This window comes from Bos grunniens, chromosome 20 (assembly GCF_055505025.1).
Source record: "Bos grunniens cultivar Pamir isolate PY7600 chromosome 20, Bosgru_T2T1.0, whole genome shotgun sequence".
Lineage (NCBI taxonomy): Eukaryota > Metazoa > Chordata > Mammalia > Artiodactyla > Bovidae > Bos > Bos grunniens.
In genome coordinates, this window is record NC_141184.1 from 57983256 (window position 1) to 57996720 (window position 13465).

At 34.4% G+C, this 13465-nt stretch overlaps 1 protein-coding gene across 13 annotated transcripts in view; it reads left to right on the top strand.

Moving 5' to 3' along the window:
• Positions 1–13465, top strand: part of TRAPPC13 (trafficking protein particle complex subunit 13) — a 35866-nt gene that overhangs the window by 9077 nt on the left and 13324 nt on the right. For all 13 annotated transcript variants that reach the window (XR_015148919.1, XR_015148920.1, XR_015148922.1 and 10 more), the window contains exons 2-7: positions 1245–1313; positions 1868–1967; positions 3598–3682; positions 8148–8275; positions 11097–11169; positions 13255–13299. Coding sequence is in view for 6 of the 13 variants with exons in the window: in XM_086361971.1 (XP_086218097.1) it covers positions 1245–1313; positions 1868–1967; positions 3598–3682; positions 8148–8275; positions 11097–11169; positions 13255–13299 (500 nt within the window). In the remaining 7 variants the exon portion in view is untranslated. The remainder of the gene's footprint in view (positions 1–1244; positions 1314–1867; positions 1968–3597; positions 3683–8147; positions 8276–11096; positions 11170–13254; positions 13300–13465) is intronic.

Here is a 13465-nt window from a genome sequence, read left to right on the forward strand (position 1 = left end):
ATATATGTTTGTCTTTATTTTGATGTGGTGAAAAGTCAATCTTTGGAAATAATTGAAAAAGATTTTTTAATTAGAACGTCCTATCCTTGCTAGATTAGGTGTAATAAATTTTCACTTTTTCTGGTTCTCTATTACTTAATTTTTGTCTACTACTTGATACATAAAGTATTTGATATTTGAAAGATAAACTAAATTTCATTTTTCCCAGATAGTGAGCCAGTTTCCTAATACCTTATAGTATTGATTGGTTTGGCTTCTTAAAATTCTCTAACATATCTGTAGGGTCTTATATTAATAAGCCTATTAGTTGATTATTGATTTACATGTTTTGCTGTCTGTTACGTCCAGTTTTTTCTCCAGTTAGTGAGCCAGTTTCCTAATACCTTATAGTATTGATTGGTTTGGCTTCTTAAAATTCTCTAACATATCTGTATGGTCTTATATTAATAAGCCTATTAGTTGATTATTGATTTACATGTTTTGCTGTCTGTTATGTCCAGTTTTTTACATGTTTTGCTGTCTGTTATGTCCAATTTTTCTCTATGAGAAAAATTTCTATAGCTTATTTTTGTTTTTCTAGATAAACTTTAGATACATTTTGTCATTTTCCACAAACAAATACTAGTTTTGGTTCGAATTCTATAAACCTACACATTTACTGGTATTTTCATAATGTTTACAGAGAATTAATATTACTTAAAGGGCTACTTACTGAACTTCAGTGACCCATGATTATAACACATGGATAAAGTTTACAAAAATCCTTTTTGCATAAAAGCATTGTTTCATATTCAAAATAGCACATCCTAACTTTTTTCCCTGTCAGACTAATATTGGTTAATAATAATTTGTTGGTATTGTTTACAGTGAAGTTACTCAAGATCTTTTTAAAATCTATTCTCCTACTATAACTTAAGTTTTCAAATTCTTTTATTTTCTACTTTTTGTATAATGAGACATATTACATTTGTGTATGATTTTTATAATTCCTTGGATTGTAAGTAAAAGCAAAATTGTTCTCTTTGTCATATATAAAATTCTTATTGTTACATATTAACATTTTTAGTAAATTATTGCTGTATAGTAATCTTGGGAAATACTTAATATTATACTAAGTTTAGGTCATATTTAGATTATATTTTACCATAGTATAAAATTGATTAACCTCATACATTCAACTTGGGAACACTGGCATAAAATATTAATATCTTCTTTCTTTTTTTCCCTACTTTTCTAATTGACAGTAATGCGGTTGACCAAACCTACTTTATTCACCAATATTCCAGTAACATGTGAAGAGAAAGACTTGCCTGGTATGACACATGCTTTATTCTTCTTGTACCTGGGAAAGAGTTGTATTACCTTGGGGATAAGCCTAGCCTTGCCAATCTTACACTAACTCTTTGCTGTATCCTTCATTGCTTGTTTTTGTACATGTAAATGTGGCCATCTGAGCAGTAAGTCTCACTCATAATCTATAAATCAAGACACTATTGATATCCCATGGCAACAGAGACTTTTGGTTTTAGTAAAAACACATTCCTTGTAATAATACTATTAAAATTTTGTTTATCCTCACATGTTCCATCAATGTATGTTAGCATTCCCTTTATTAAAAATTATTGGAGCTTCTATATTTTATATCTCATGACCTACATTTTCCTTTTTCCCTAAACTGTTCATTTTCTGTAGAAACAGAATTTTTTGGTGTGCATTGTTGTAATGAAGATTAGAAATTAGATTTTTTTAAATATAATTTTTGCTGTGAGATTATTTTTTTTAAATATCTCTCAAAACTATTTCTTCACATAAATAAAAGTTATTTACAAGATCAATGTTAGAATTTGATGTTTTTCTCTTTCTACAGGAGATCTCTTTAACCAGCTTATGAGAGATGATCCTTCAACTGTAAATGGTGCAGAGATTTTAATGTTGGGAGAAATGTTGACCTTACCACAGAATTTTGGGTAAGAATCGTATGCTCACGTTTGAAACACAGTAGCACTCTGAAGCCATTACAGATCATGTTTTCAAAAGATAACTATAGGATGGAAAAATGCTCATGATACATTTAAGTGGTTGAAAAAAAAAATTTAACAGAAAGTGTACTATTTGATTCTGGTTGTTTTTTTTTTTTTTTTTTTTAAATAAATGCATACCAAAGTGTTAATAGCGGTTCCTAGGGTGGTAGAATTTTACCTTTCTTCTTTGGTGGTTGTGGTTTAGTTGCTAAGTCATGTCTAATTCTTTGTGACCCCATGGACTGTGGCTCCAGGCTCCTCTGTCCATAGGATTTTCCATGCAAAATATTGGGAGTGGGTTGCCATTTCCTTCTCCAGGATATCTTCCCTACCCAGGGATCAAGCCTGCATCTCCTACATTGCAGGCAGATTCTTTACCAACTGAGCCAGCAGACAAGCCTATAGATCTTTTTAAATGCCTGTGTATTCCTTTATTTTAAAGGATTCAGTCTCAGTGTCTTTCAGAATTAGCTCTTTTCTTCACCTTCACAGCCCTTTACCATCATAAGTTATTGGACTTGTCAGCTTATTAGGAACTCTAAATGTTTTATTCCTCTCTTGCTCTTAGTTATTCTCTTATTCTAGATTATTACTGAGGTAAAAGCCCCTGGTCCTGCTCTGTTTGCAACCAAGATAATTTTTAAAGGTTTATAGAATGTGGTCATTGATTAGTGTCTTGAGAGCTTAGAAATATATTCATGTAAAAAATGTTCATATTAAAATATTTTTATATAAACCTACATACATTTATATGTTAATATGCATTATATATAATATATACTAGGCTTCCCTGGTAGCTCAGCTGGTAAAGAATCTGGCTGCAATGCAGGAGACCCCTGTTCAATTCCTAGGTCGGAAAGATCCGCTAAGAAGGGATAGGCTATCCACTCCAGTACTCTTGGGCTTCCCTGGTGGCTCAACTGGTAAAGAATCCACCTACAATGCTGGAGACCTGGGTGTGATCCCTGGATTGGAAAGATCCCCTGGAGAAGGGAACAACTACCCACTCTAGTATGTTGGCCTGGAGAATTCCATGGACTGTGTAGGCCATGGGGTCGCAAAGAGTAGGACATGACTGAGCCACTACTTATAAAGTAATGCCACTAGTCATTTTGATTAGAATTAAGTTATAAAAATAAAATAAATTGGTAAAAATACTCTAAAATCAATAACTTGATCCCTTCTAGATTCAGGGCATAAGTTATTTCAAATATTGCCTTTTGTAGCCTCCTTATTAAGACTTTTAACGTGGATCTGATTTCAATGACTTATTTTTAGGAGGGCTATTAGTTTTGGCAGTAGTTGAGGGTCAAGTTACATAGCATGCTTTATAGATTAAATCTGTAATTTGAATTGTACTAGATAATGAGTGAGCAGCCTAGTGTAAACAAAGAAATATTGAAATAGTATTTCACCTGAGTTACGGAAGCCACTCTGCCATGACAAGGCTGTAATCCATGAAGGGATTACTATCCTTTAGTAACTTCTCTATTTGATATTCTCAGTGGTGCATAAATAGAATATTTGTGATAAAACTTGAATGGATTTCTGTCTAAAAATTTATTTTATTTCACAGGAATATATTTTTGGGAGAGACCTTTTCCAGTTATATCAGCGTCCATAATGATAGCAATCAAGTTGTAAAAGATATATTGGTTAAAGTAAGTGGCATTCTTTTTGGGGATAATTTTTTTTTTTTTTTTTTTACTTTTTAATTTCTATTCTTAATGTTTTGAGACTTCATTAAAATACATGTTCGATACTGACTTTTTAATTGTTATTATTAGCAAGTATTAATTGAACACCCTAAGTTATCAGATATGCTTTGCATAGCATCATTGTTCCTTATCCTCAAAGTTTGTGATAGCTTGGATGAGAAAATATACCAAAGATAAATAGCACTTAAATTTCTGTTAATGATTTATGATTAACACAATAAAGGTTGAATTTCAGAGGAGAGATCATCACTCGGGATTGCATCATTCAGGAAGGGCTGTTGAAGGAGAGGGAACACAGGAAGGTCTTGAAAGAATGGCAGGGTTTAGAAGGAAAGATGAAAGAGGGGCGTGGCGATTGGAAGCAGGAACATAGGAATATGTAATGTGTTCTTGTAGCAGTGAACAGAATTCACTTAGTAAAAGCAAGTAAGGTTGTATAGATAGGTAGTAACCACACAGTAAGTGAGCATCTTGAAAGCCAGACTAAGTCTGAGGTTATTTTAAGACAGTGTGCAATCAGTGGAAACTTTTAAGCAGAGGTTCGTGTTGGAAGGCTAACACGAAAGCATTGTATGGGATGGTTTGTAGGAAATAAGCCAGTTAGAAGATTCTTACAGTTTTGAGAATCAAGAGATAGAATATGCTAGCTCATTTAAACACCTTGGATATATTCACAAAGAAAAAGAGCTTGAAAAAGAAAAAAATTCATTGTCAAATCTGTATTCACGTGGCATTTATAATAACAAATGAGACAATACTAATAAATATCCCACTTTGAAGTCTTTGCATTAGGAAATATTAGGTTAGAATTTACTGCAGAAAGCTTGTTAACTGATTTCTTTTTTAAATAAAATCTTTTTAAAAGTTTTAGTTCTTACAGACAAATCCACTGCCACTCCCCATGACTTAACATGATCTTTACTTTCTCTGTATTTTTCTTGACATTTGCTTTGAAGTTTTATCATAATTTCATTGATTTCATTATTTGACAAACATTTATTAATTGCCTACTGTGTGCCAGGCTCTGTGTTACAGTGGTGAAGAAGAGAAGACATCCCTTTTTAAATCCTGCTCATCCAAAAACCAATTTGGAGCATGAAACCTACCCTGTAATTGTATTCCCCTTCCTCAAGCCAGCCATCCATTCCTCCTTTACTCTGTATTATCTTCCCAAAACATTTAAATTCCATAGGAACAGAGATTTAGGTCTCTTTTGGTCACTGCTTTATCTCCAATTCCTGGAAAAGTCCTGGTGGTAATTAGGAAGTAAATGTTAAGTGCAGCAGTTATAACATGAAAAAGGAAAAAGGTGTAAGTGTTTAGCTATATATATATAATACATACTGTAGTTATGATTCATGTTTAACAGGTAATACATAGGGAAACAAACTGGACAGAAAGCCCATGGGTTTGACTGTTTTCTTTTCTTCCCCTCCTCCTTCTCTAATGTCTAAAATGTTAAAGAATTTTGAATTTTAGTTTCGTTGCTTATTAGTTGTATAACCTATGGAGATTTGTTCTTTCTGTGTTCTCTCACTTGTATGTAAAACAGGGATGGTACAATTACCTGCTTCAGGATTTATTCAGTCACTAAGTCGTGTCCCACTATTTGCTACCCATGGACTGCAGGATGCCAGACTTCCATGTCCTTCGCTCCCTCTTGGAATTTGCTCAAACTCGTGTCCGTTAATTCAGTGATGGGATCCAAACATCTCATTCTCTGTCGCCACCTTCTCCTCCTGCCCACGATCTTTCCCAGCAGCAGGGTCTTTTCTAGTGAGTCAGCTCTTTGCATCAGGCCAAAGTGTTGGTGCTTCAGCTTCAACCATCAGTTCTTCCAAAATCAATATTCAGGGTTCATTTCCATAAGGATTGATTGGTTTGATCTTGCTGTCCAAGGGACTCTTAAGAGTCTTTTCCAGTACCACAGCTTGAAAGCATCAATTCTTCTGCATTCAGCCTTCTTCATGGTCCAACTCTCACATCTGTACATGACTACTAGAAAAACCATAGCTTTGACTGTACAGACCTTTGTCGACAAAGTGATGTCTCTGCTTTTTTAATACTCTGTCTAGGTTTGTCATAGCTTTTCTTCCAAGAAGTAAGCATCTTTTTAATTCCATGGCTATAGTCACCATCTGCAGTGATTTTGGAGTCCAAGAAAATAAAATCTGCAACTTTTTCCCCTTTTCCCCATCTATTTGCCATGAAGTAATGGGACCAGATGCCATGATCTTAGTTTTCAGAATGTTGATTTTTAAGCCAGCTTTTTCACTCTTCTTTCACCTTAAGCAAGAGGCTCTTTAGTTTCTCTTCACTTTCTCCCATTAGGGTGGTATCATCTGCATATCTCATGTTGTTGATGTTTTTCACAGCAATCTTGATTCCAGCTTGTGATTGCTCTAGCCTGGCATTTCACATGATGTACTCTGCATATAAGTTAAATAAACAGGGTGACAGTATACACCCTTGATGTACTCCTTCCCAATTTTGAACCAGTCTGTTGTTCCATGTCTGGTTCTAACTTATGCTTCTTGACATGCATACAGATTTCTCAGGAGGCAGATCAGGTGGTCTGGTATTCCCATCTCTTTAAGAATTTTCCATAGTTTGTTGTGATCTACACGGTCAAAGGCTTTAGTGTAGTTAGTGAAGCCTTAGTAAATATTTTCCGGAACTCCCTTGCTTTTTCTATGTCCAATGGATGTTGGCAATTTGATCTCTGTTTCCCCTGCCATTTCTAAATACAGCTTGTACACCTGAAAGGTCTCAGTTCCCGTACTGTTGAAGCTTGTAGCAGGCATCAGGTGAGCAAAGTGCTTAGAACAGGGCCTTGCGCATGGTAGGGGCCCAGTGTGAGCTACTACTACTGTTTAGTAACTGAATATAATAGCAAAAGAGAGGGCACTAATAAATATCCACTTTGAAGTGCCTGCATTAAGAATGTTAGGTTAGAATTTACTGCTAAAAACTGAATTTTTTTAAACAAAATCTTTTTAAAAGTCTTAGCTCTTACAGGCAAAACCACTTCCACTCCCTGTGACTTAATGTGATCTTTGCTTTATCTGTATTTTTCTTGACACTTGCCTTGAAGTTTTATCATAATTTCATTATTTGACAAACCTTTATTAATTACTTACTGTGTGCCAGGCACCATGTTATAGCAGTGAAGAAGAGAACACAAGAGGTTCCTACCTCAATGCTGCTGCTGCTGCTAAGTTGCTTCAGTCGTGTCCGACTCTGTGCGACCCCATAGACGGCAGCCCATCAGGCTCCCCCGTCCCTGGGATTCTCCAGACAAGAACACTGGAGTGGGTTGCCATTTCCTCCTCCGATGCATGAAAGTAAAAAGTGAAAGTGAAGTCGCTCAGTCGTGTCCGACTCTTAGCGACCCCATGGATTGCAGCCTAACAGGCTCCTCCGTCCGTGGGATTTTCCAGGCAAGAGTACTGGAGTGGGGTGCCATTGCCTTCTCAATAGACCTTACATTTTTGGTAGGGGAGATGGAAAGAAACAGGTGGGCAAAAAATCATAAGGTAATTACAGATGGTAATAAATGTTACAAAAGAAATTAGCAGGGAATGTGGTAGAAAGTAACTTAGTGGGGGCAGGTTGCTAAGTTAGAGAAACTGGTTCTTTCTTAGTTGATGACTTTAATGTTGATCTCTACTTCTGCAAATCAGTTGGTTTCTGACTTCTAATGTTGTTTTGAATGATTGTTTACCTTTTAGTGCTATATACTAACACATGTGTACACATCTGTATATGTTTCTGTAATATCCATCTGTCTATATATAAATTTTAAAACCATAGGTTCATATGGATGCCCCAAATTCCAGTCCAGTACCAAAGGTTTCATTGTAGCCTTCTCACTTTTCTTATTTGTACATTTTTGTCCCCAAAGGTCAGAAACCTGTCTCTTGCTACCCATAATGTATATGTTTTTTGTTTAATCCTGGGATACACATAGAAGTTTTAAAGTTGCTAATCTGTACCCTTGCCAAAAAGCAGATGTTCAAGAGTAAAACATTTGTATGCCATTCTTTTTGTTTTTAGCTTTTGTTTGCCAAACTTAAATTGGTTCTTACTTTTCCTTTACCCTTGGTATGGTTGTGTTCATTTGCAGTAGAGTTAGGTTCATTCGATGCTGTATGGATTCCATTTTGGATTCCCCCTACCTCATGGCTGATTTATTTATTTTCAGATGTGCGTTTGTATGAACCATTACTCTTTTCTAAGCATCAGAGAAATGTGACATCTCTACAGAGAGCTGTGTACAGAGAAGTGTCACTCTCCCTTCATCCCTACTGCCTTGCTTGCTCCTGTTCCCCTATTCCTTCTACCCATACTCACCCACAACCTGTAGGTAACCAAGTTCACTTGTATTTTATTCTCTCTTTCTTTCAAGGCTGATCTTCAGACAAGTTCTCAGCGTTTGAATCTTTCAGCCTCTAACGCTGCAGTGGCTGAACTTAAACCCGATTGTTGTATTGATGATGTCATACACCATGAAGTAAAGGAAATTGGAACACACATGTAAGAATTAATTTTACTACATCTCAAAGGCTTTTACTTATAACAGCCTTTATCTGAAATTTTTGCTTTATTTCCACTCATTATCAAGCCTGAGAAATTACTTCAGAAGGAGTTTTATGTGCCATGTTTACATGTTTGCCAGAAACAGACTTTAAACAAAATGTTTATTGTGTAAGGGGAAAAAAATGTTCATTTATCTCTAGTTTTATTTTTGCACCTGCAGTCTGACTGAAAAATAAAAATCCATGCTGCAAACCTTTAAAACCCAGGTAGTACTCTAAAAATACTTTTACAGTATGTTTATTCTTTTGAAATACTAACAACTGATGTTAATAACATTTATTTTTAAATTCACAGCTTTTCAGTTCTGGGTTTAACTATATAAATACACTCTATCCTGAGAGTTCAAAAGTAGAGAACCAAAATAAAACAAACTATGAGAGGAAAAAGAAATGTCAAATTCTGTATCCCTGGCCTGTGTAGGTATTTGAATGTGAATGCTCTGTTTTTCTTTGTCTGAGAGGCAAAAATGAACAATTCAGAGCCACCTAAAGTAATTTTAGATTTCTCTATCTGCCTTACCACTCCCACATATAGTTGATTCTCAAAGTCCTATTCTTGTTAATTATCTCTCAGTAGCCTCTCTTCATCTCTTCTTACATCACCATTTCTGTTTCTCTTTCTTATCTTAAAGAAGTACATATAATATTATCTATCATTTAATTCATTTTAGTGACAAGCTCTGTTTAGGCACTTTTTAATGTATATTCTGGGCTATCTTGGTGGCTCAGATCGTAAAGAGTCTGCCTGCAATGCAGGAGACCCAGGTTCGATTCCTGGGTCTGAAAGATCCTCTGGAGAAGAGAGTGAAAACTCACTCCAGTTTGCTTGCCTGGAGAATCTCATGAGCAGAGGAGGCAATCCATGGGATCCCATAAAGTTAGACATGACTGAGCAACTAACACTAATACATATTCTGTGGTTGGTATAAGCTTTGGTGTCAGATTTTCTGGAATTCAGATGTTAGCTCAATCATTTATTTAACTATGTGGTCTTGAATAAGTCACCTAACACTTCAGTGATCTCCCATTACCCTTAGGAAATTCTGACTTTATATAGTTTTTGCAGAGCTCTCCATACCTAATCCTTAACAAATACTCTCGTTCCACCTTTCATCATACTTCGCTCCCACTTTACACTGCGGTTATATTGGACTGTTTTACCTCTAAATTCCTCCACAACTTGAAATGTATTCTTCTCTTATAAAGGAATGCCTATGTCATTTGTTTAGTTTAATTTTACTTCTTCAAATATTTTTCTATGTCTTTTGTACTTGAAATTATTCACTGAGTGCCTGCTGTTCCCATTAAAGTATGAATTCCACAAAGTTGGCTGTATCCTCAGAATTTAGCAGAGAAATAGTGGTTAACATTTGTTGAAATTGAGTTTATTGAAATGATAATAAATGTGTAAAATCCCCATTTTACAGAAAATGAGACTTTTGTAGAATTAAATAGCTAGTAAATAATGGCATGGAGCTCAAATCTAGCTTCAAAATCTGTACTTTGTTTCCAACCGTGAGTACTAGGAGAGCAGGTGTTGAGTTTTGATCAACTCTAAATCCCTAGCACCTAGTTTAGTACCAGGTACAAATATAAAAAAGAAATAAATTACCTATAATGTCACCTCCTAGCATAACCACTATTAAGATATTGGTATACTTCAGTCTTTTTATGTGTATATATAACAGATACGTATAAAGAAATAATATTTTGTAAAATTTTGATAAAATTACCCCATGGCTTTATCTTTTTTAATGCACCAAGAACATTTTCCCACTTGAGTCAGTATTCTTTGAAAAGATTCTTAAAATGATTTTATCTACACAGTTGGACCATGTACTGTAATTTGTTTACTCTGATGTTAAACTTTCCACTTGTTCAGTTATAAATAACACAGTGATGAACACCTTAATATTTCCTGTGATAGATTACTTGAAATGGGTTTACTATAGGAGCATATAAGCAGTTTTAAGACTCCTTTCCTGAAGGATTGTTTTCTCAATTTTTATAACCAGCAGCAGTATAAAGAGATTCAGTTTCTGTAAACCCTCAACAACCCTGTTATTTCTTGGAAAGAATTTTTGCCAGATCCTAAGATGGGGAAAAATCTTACCTCATTATTGTAATTTGTAATTTGTTTCTTTGACTACTTGTAAGGGTGAACATTTTCACATTTTTGTTAGTATATCATGGTACTGTGATTTATATATATATTCTTTTCTCCTGTTTTGAGTGAGATACTAATGTTATGCCTACAAAGCTTGATATTGTTAGAAGCCTTTTATCCCAATATGTTGTCCTTTTTTAAATTTTGTTTTAGTGTCTTTGATTTATCCAGTTTATAAATTTGTAGAGGTCATCCTTTCCATTGGATTTATATTAAAAAGCCTTTCCTCATCTTGGAATTTTTTTTTTTAATTTGTTATTTTCTTCTAGTTTATGTGAACTTATTTTTAATATTCAACTGTTTAGTTATCCTGGTATTTATTTTGTATCATGCTTCACTTTTTGAAGAAAAAGTTTCTGACTTCTGTCTTTAAAAATGGTATATCTTATTTTACTAATCATAGCTTTCTTGTTCATGGAAATACATCTATATCTACTGAAACTTTTTTTCCTGCCCTAGGCTCATTTGACTACACTTTTACATCATTGGTATATTTTTCAAATTTGTTGATAGAGTTGAAATGTAGTAGATTAAGTATTAAAAAACAAAATTGAAAAGATTCAGAAATCATTAAGACATCTTTCTGTTTCAGCTTGGTGTGTGCAGTGAGTTACACGACTCAGGGTGGAGAAAAAATGTATTTTAGAAAATTCTTCAAGTTTCAGGTATTAAATCTGATGGTGGGAAATGGTGTTTAGGTGCCTTCCCCCTGCCACCTCAGCCCCCGGGAAATTACAGCTATTTATCCGCAATAAAAACAGACTCCAAATAAAGCAAATACCCTAATGTTTTTGAATTTATCATGTTACTAGCAGTCTAAAGTCAGACTAAGTTAAATAAAAACAGAAATTATCATTGGCAGTATAATGTTTTTATTTAAAAAAAAAATTGTTTGGTTTTCATGCCTTGACAAAACATGCAAGAATCAAGAAGATGGATAAAATGACTATAAAGTCCAGACAAAATAAGTGTCAATAATATCAGATTTCTAAAGAAATATTTAAATGAAGGATTATTGATTTGGGTTAAGTAGACCAAGCTTCCTTCAGAGAAATCATGAGTCACTGAAATTGCAGTTAGAAGTTTTTATTAATACACAGTTTTCAAAGTCCATAATCAAAGAATAATTTAAAACCACTGTTTTAATGCATCTGTGTGTATGGATAGGGAAATGAGATGACCATATACAGTTATGTAGATTTAGATATGACACTATATATATTTTTTACTCCTCTGTACGTGGAAGAAAAAAATTGTTATTGCTTTGTTGTTATTGCTTTTGTTTTCACTCATCTGTTTAAGATTTTGCATGTCTTTTAAAAGAAAATAAAAGGTTTAATTGTTTATTTTGATAAATATACTTGGTGAAATATATAGAGAAAAATACACAAACATATATGTGTTCAGTTTAGCAAAATACTGTGAAGTGTAAATCCATATAACTCATGTAATTGTCACCCAGTCAAGAAATTATGGTAGCTTCTTTTAAAATGCCTTTGGGATTGTTTTGTTTTTACAAGAATATTGCATACCCATTTGAAAAGTCTGTTACAATTAAAATTGGAAAATGCCTTTGACAAGCATAAACCCAAGATTAAAAAAAAATAAGCAAAATAAATGGCCAACCAACAGTGTAAGAGGGTTCCCTTCTCTCCACACCCTCTCCAGCATTTATTGCTTGTAGACTTTTGGATCACAGCCATTCTGACTGGCGTGAAATGGTACCTCATTGTGGTTTTGATTTGCATTTCTCTGATAATGAGTGATGTTGAGCATCTTTTCATGTGTTTGTTAGCCATCTGTATGTCTTCTTTGGAGAAATGTCTATTTAGTTCTTTGGCCCATTTTTTGATTGGGTCGTTTATTTTTCTGGAATTGAGCTGTAGGAGTTACTTGTATATTTTTGAGATTAGTTGTTTGTCAGTTGCTTCATGTGCTACTATTTTCTCCCATTCTGAAGGCTGTCTTTTCACCTTGCTTATAGTTTGCTTTGTTGTGCAGAAGCTTTTAATTTTAATTAGGTCCCATTTGTTTATTTTTGCTTTTATTTCCAGTATTCTGGGTGGTGGGTCTTAGAGGATCCTGCTGTGATTTATGTCGGAAAGTGTTTTGCCTATGTTCTCCTCTAGGAAGTTTATAGTTTCTGGTCTTAAGTTTAGATCTTTAATCCATTTTGAGTTTATTTTGGTGTTTGGTGTTAGAAAGTGTTCTAGTTTCATTCTTTTGCAAGTGGTTGACCAGTTTTCCCAGCACCACTTGTTAAAGAGATTGTCTCTAGAAAGCCAGAAAGAAAAACACCAATACAGTATACTAACGCTTATATATGGAATTTAGAAAGATGGTAACGATAACCCTGTATGCAAGACAGCAAAAGAGACACAGATGTATAGAACAGTCTTTTGGACTCTGTGGGAGAGGGAGAGGGTGGGATGATTTGGGATAATGGCATTGAAACATGTATAGTATCATATAAGAAACAAATCACCAGTCTAGGTTCGATGCAGGATACAGGATGCTTGGGGCTGGTGCACTGGGATGACCCAGAGGGATGGTATGGGGAGGGAGGATGGAGGGGGGTTCAGGATGGGGAGCATGTGTACACCCATGGCGGATTCATGTTGATGTATGGCAAAACCAATACAATACTGTAAAGTAATTAACCTCCAATTAAAATAAATTTAATTAAAAATAAATAAATAAATGGCCAAATGATAATAATCTTCTTTGATTGGTATGCTTTATTCAACTAGGTTCTCAAACCATTGGATGTGAAAACCAAATTTTACAATGCAGAGGTAAGTGTGAGCACCTAATGGGATTTCATGTTCAACATTAAGATCTTATCTGACTAAAATTCTCATGTATTATATTTCTTTTCATATCAGAGTAAATTGCTGATATGACTACAAATTACTTGTGAAAAATGAGCATAAAGTTAAATCACAAGTGATTAATTTCACT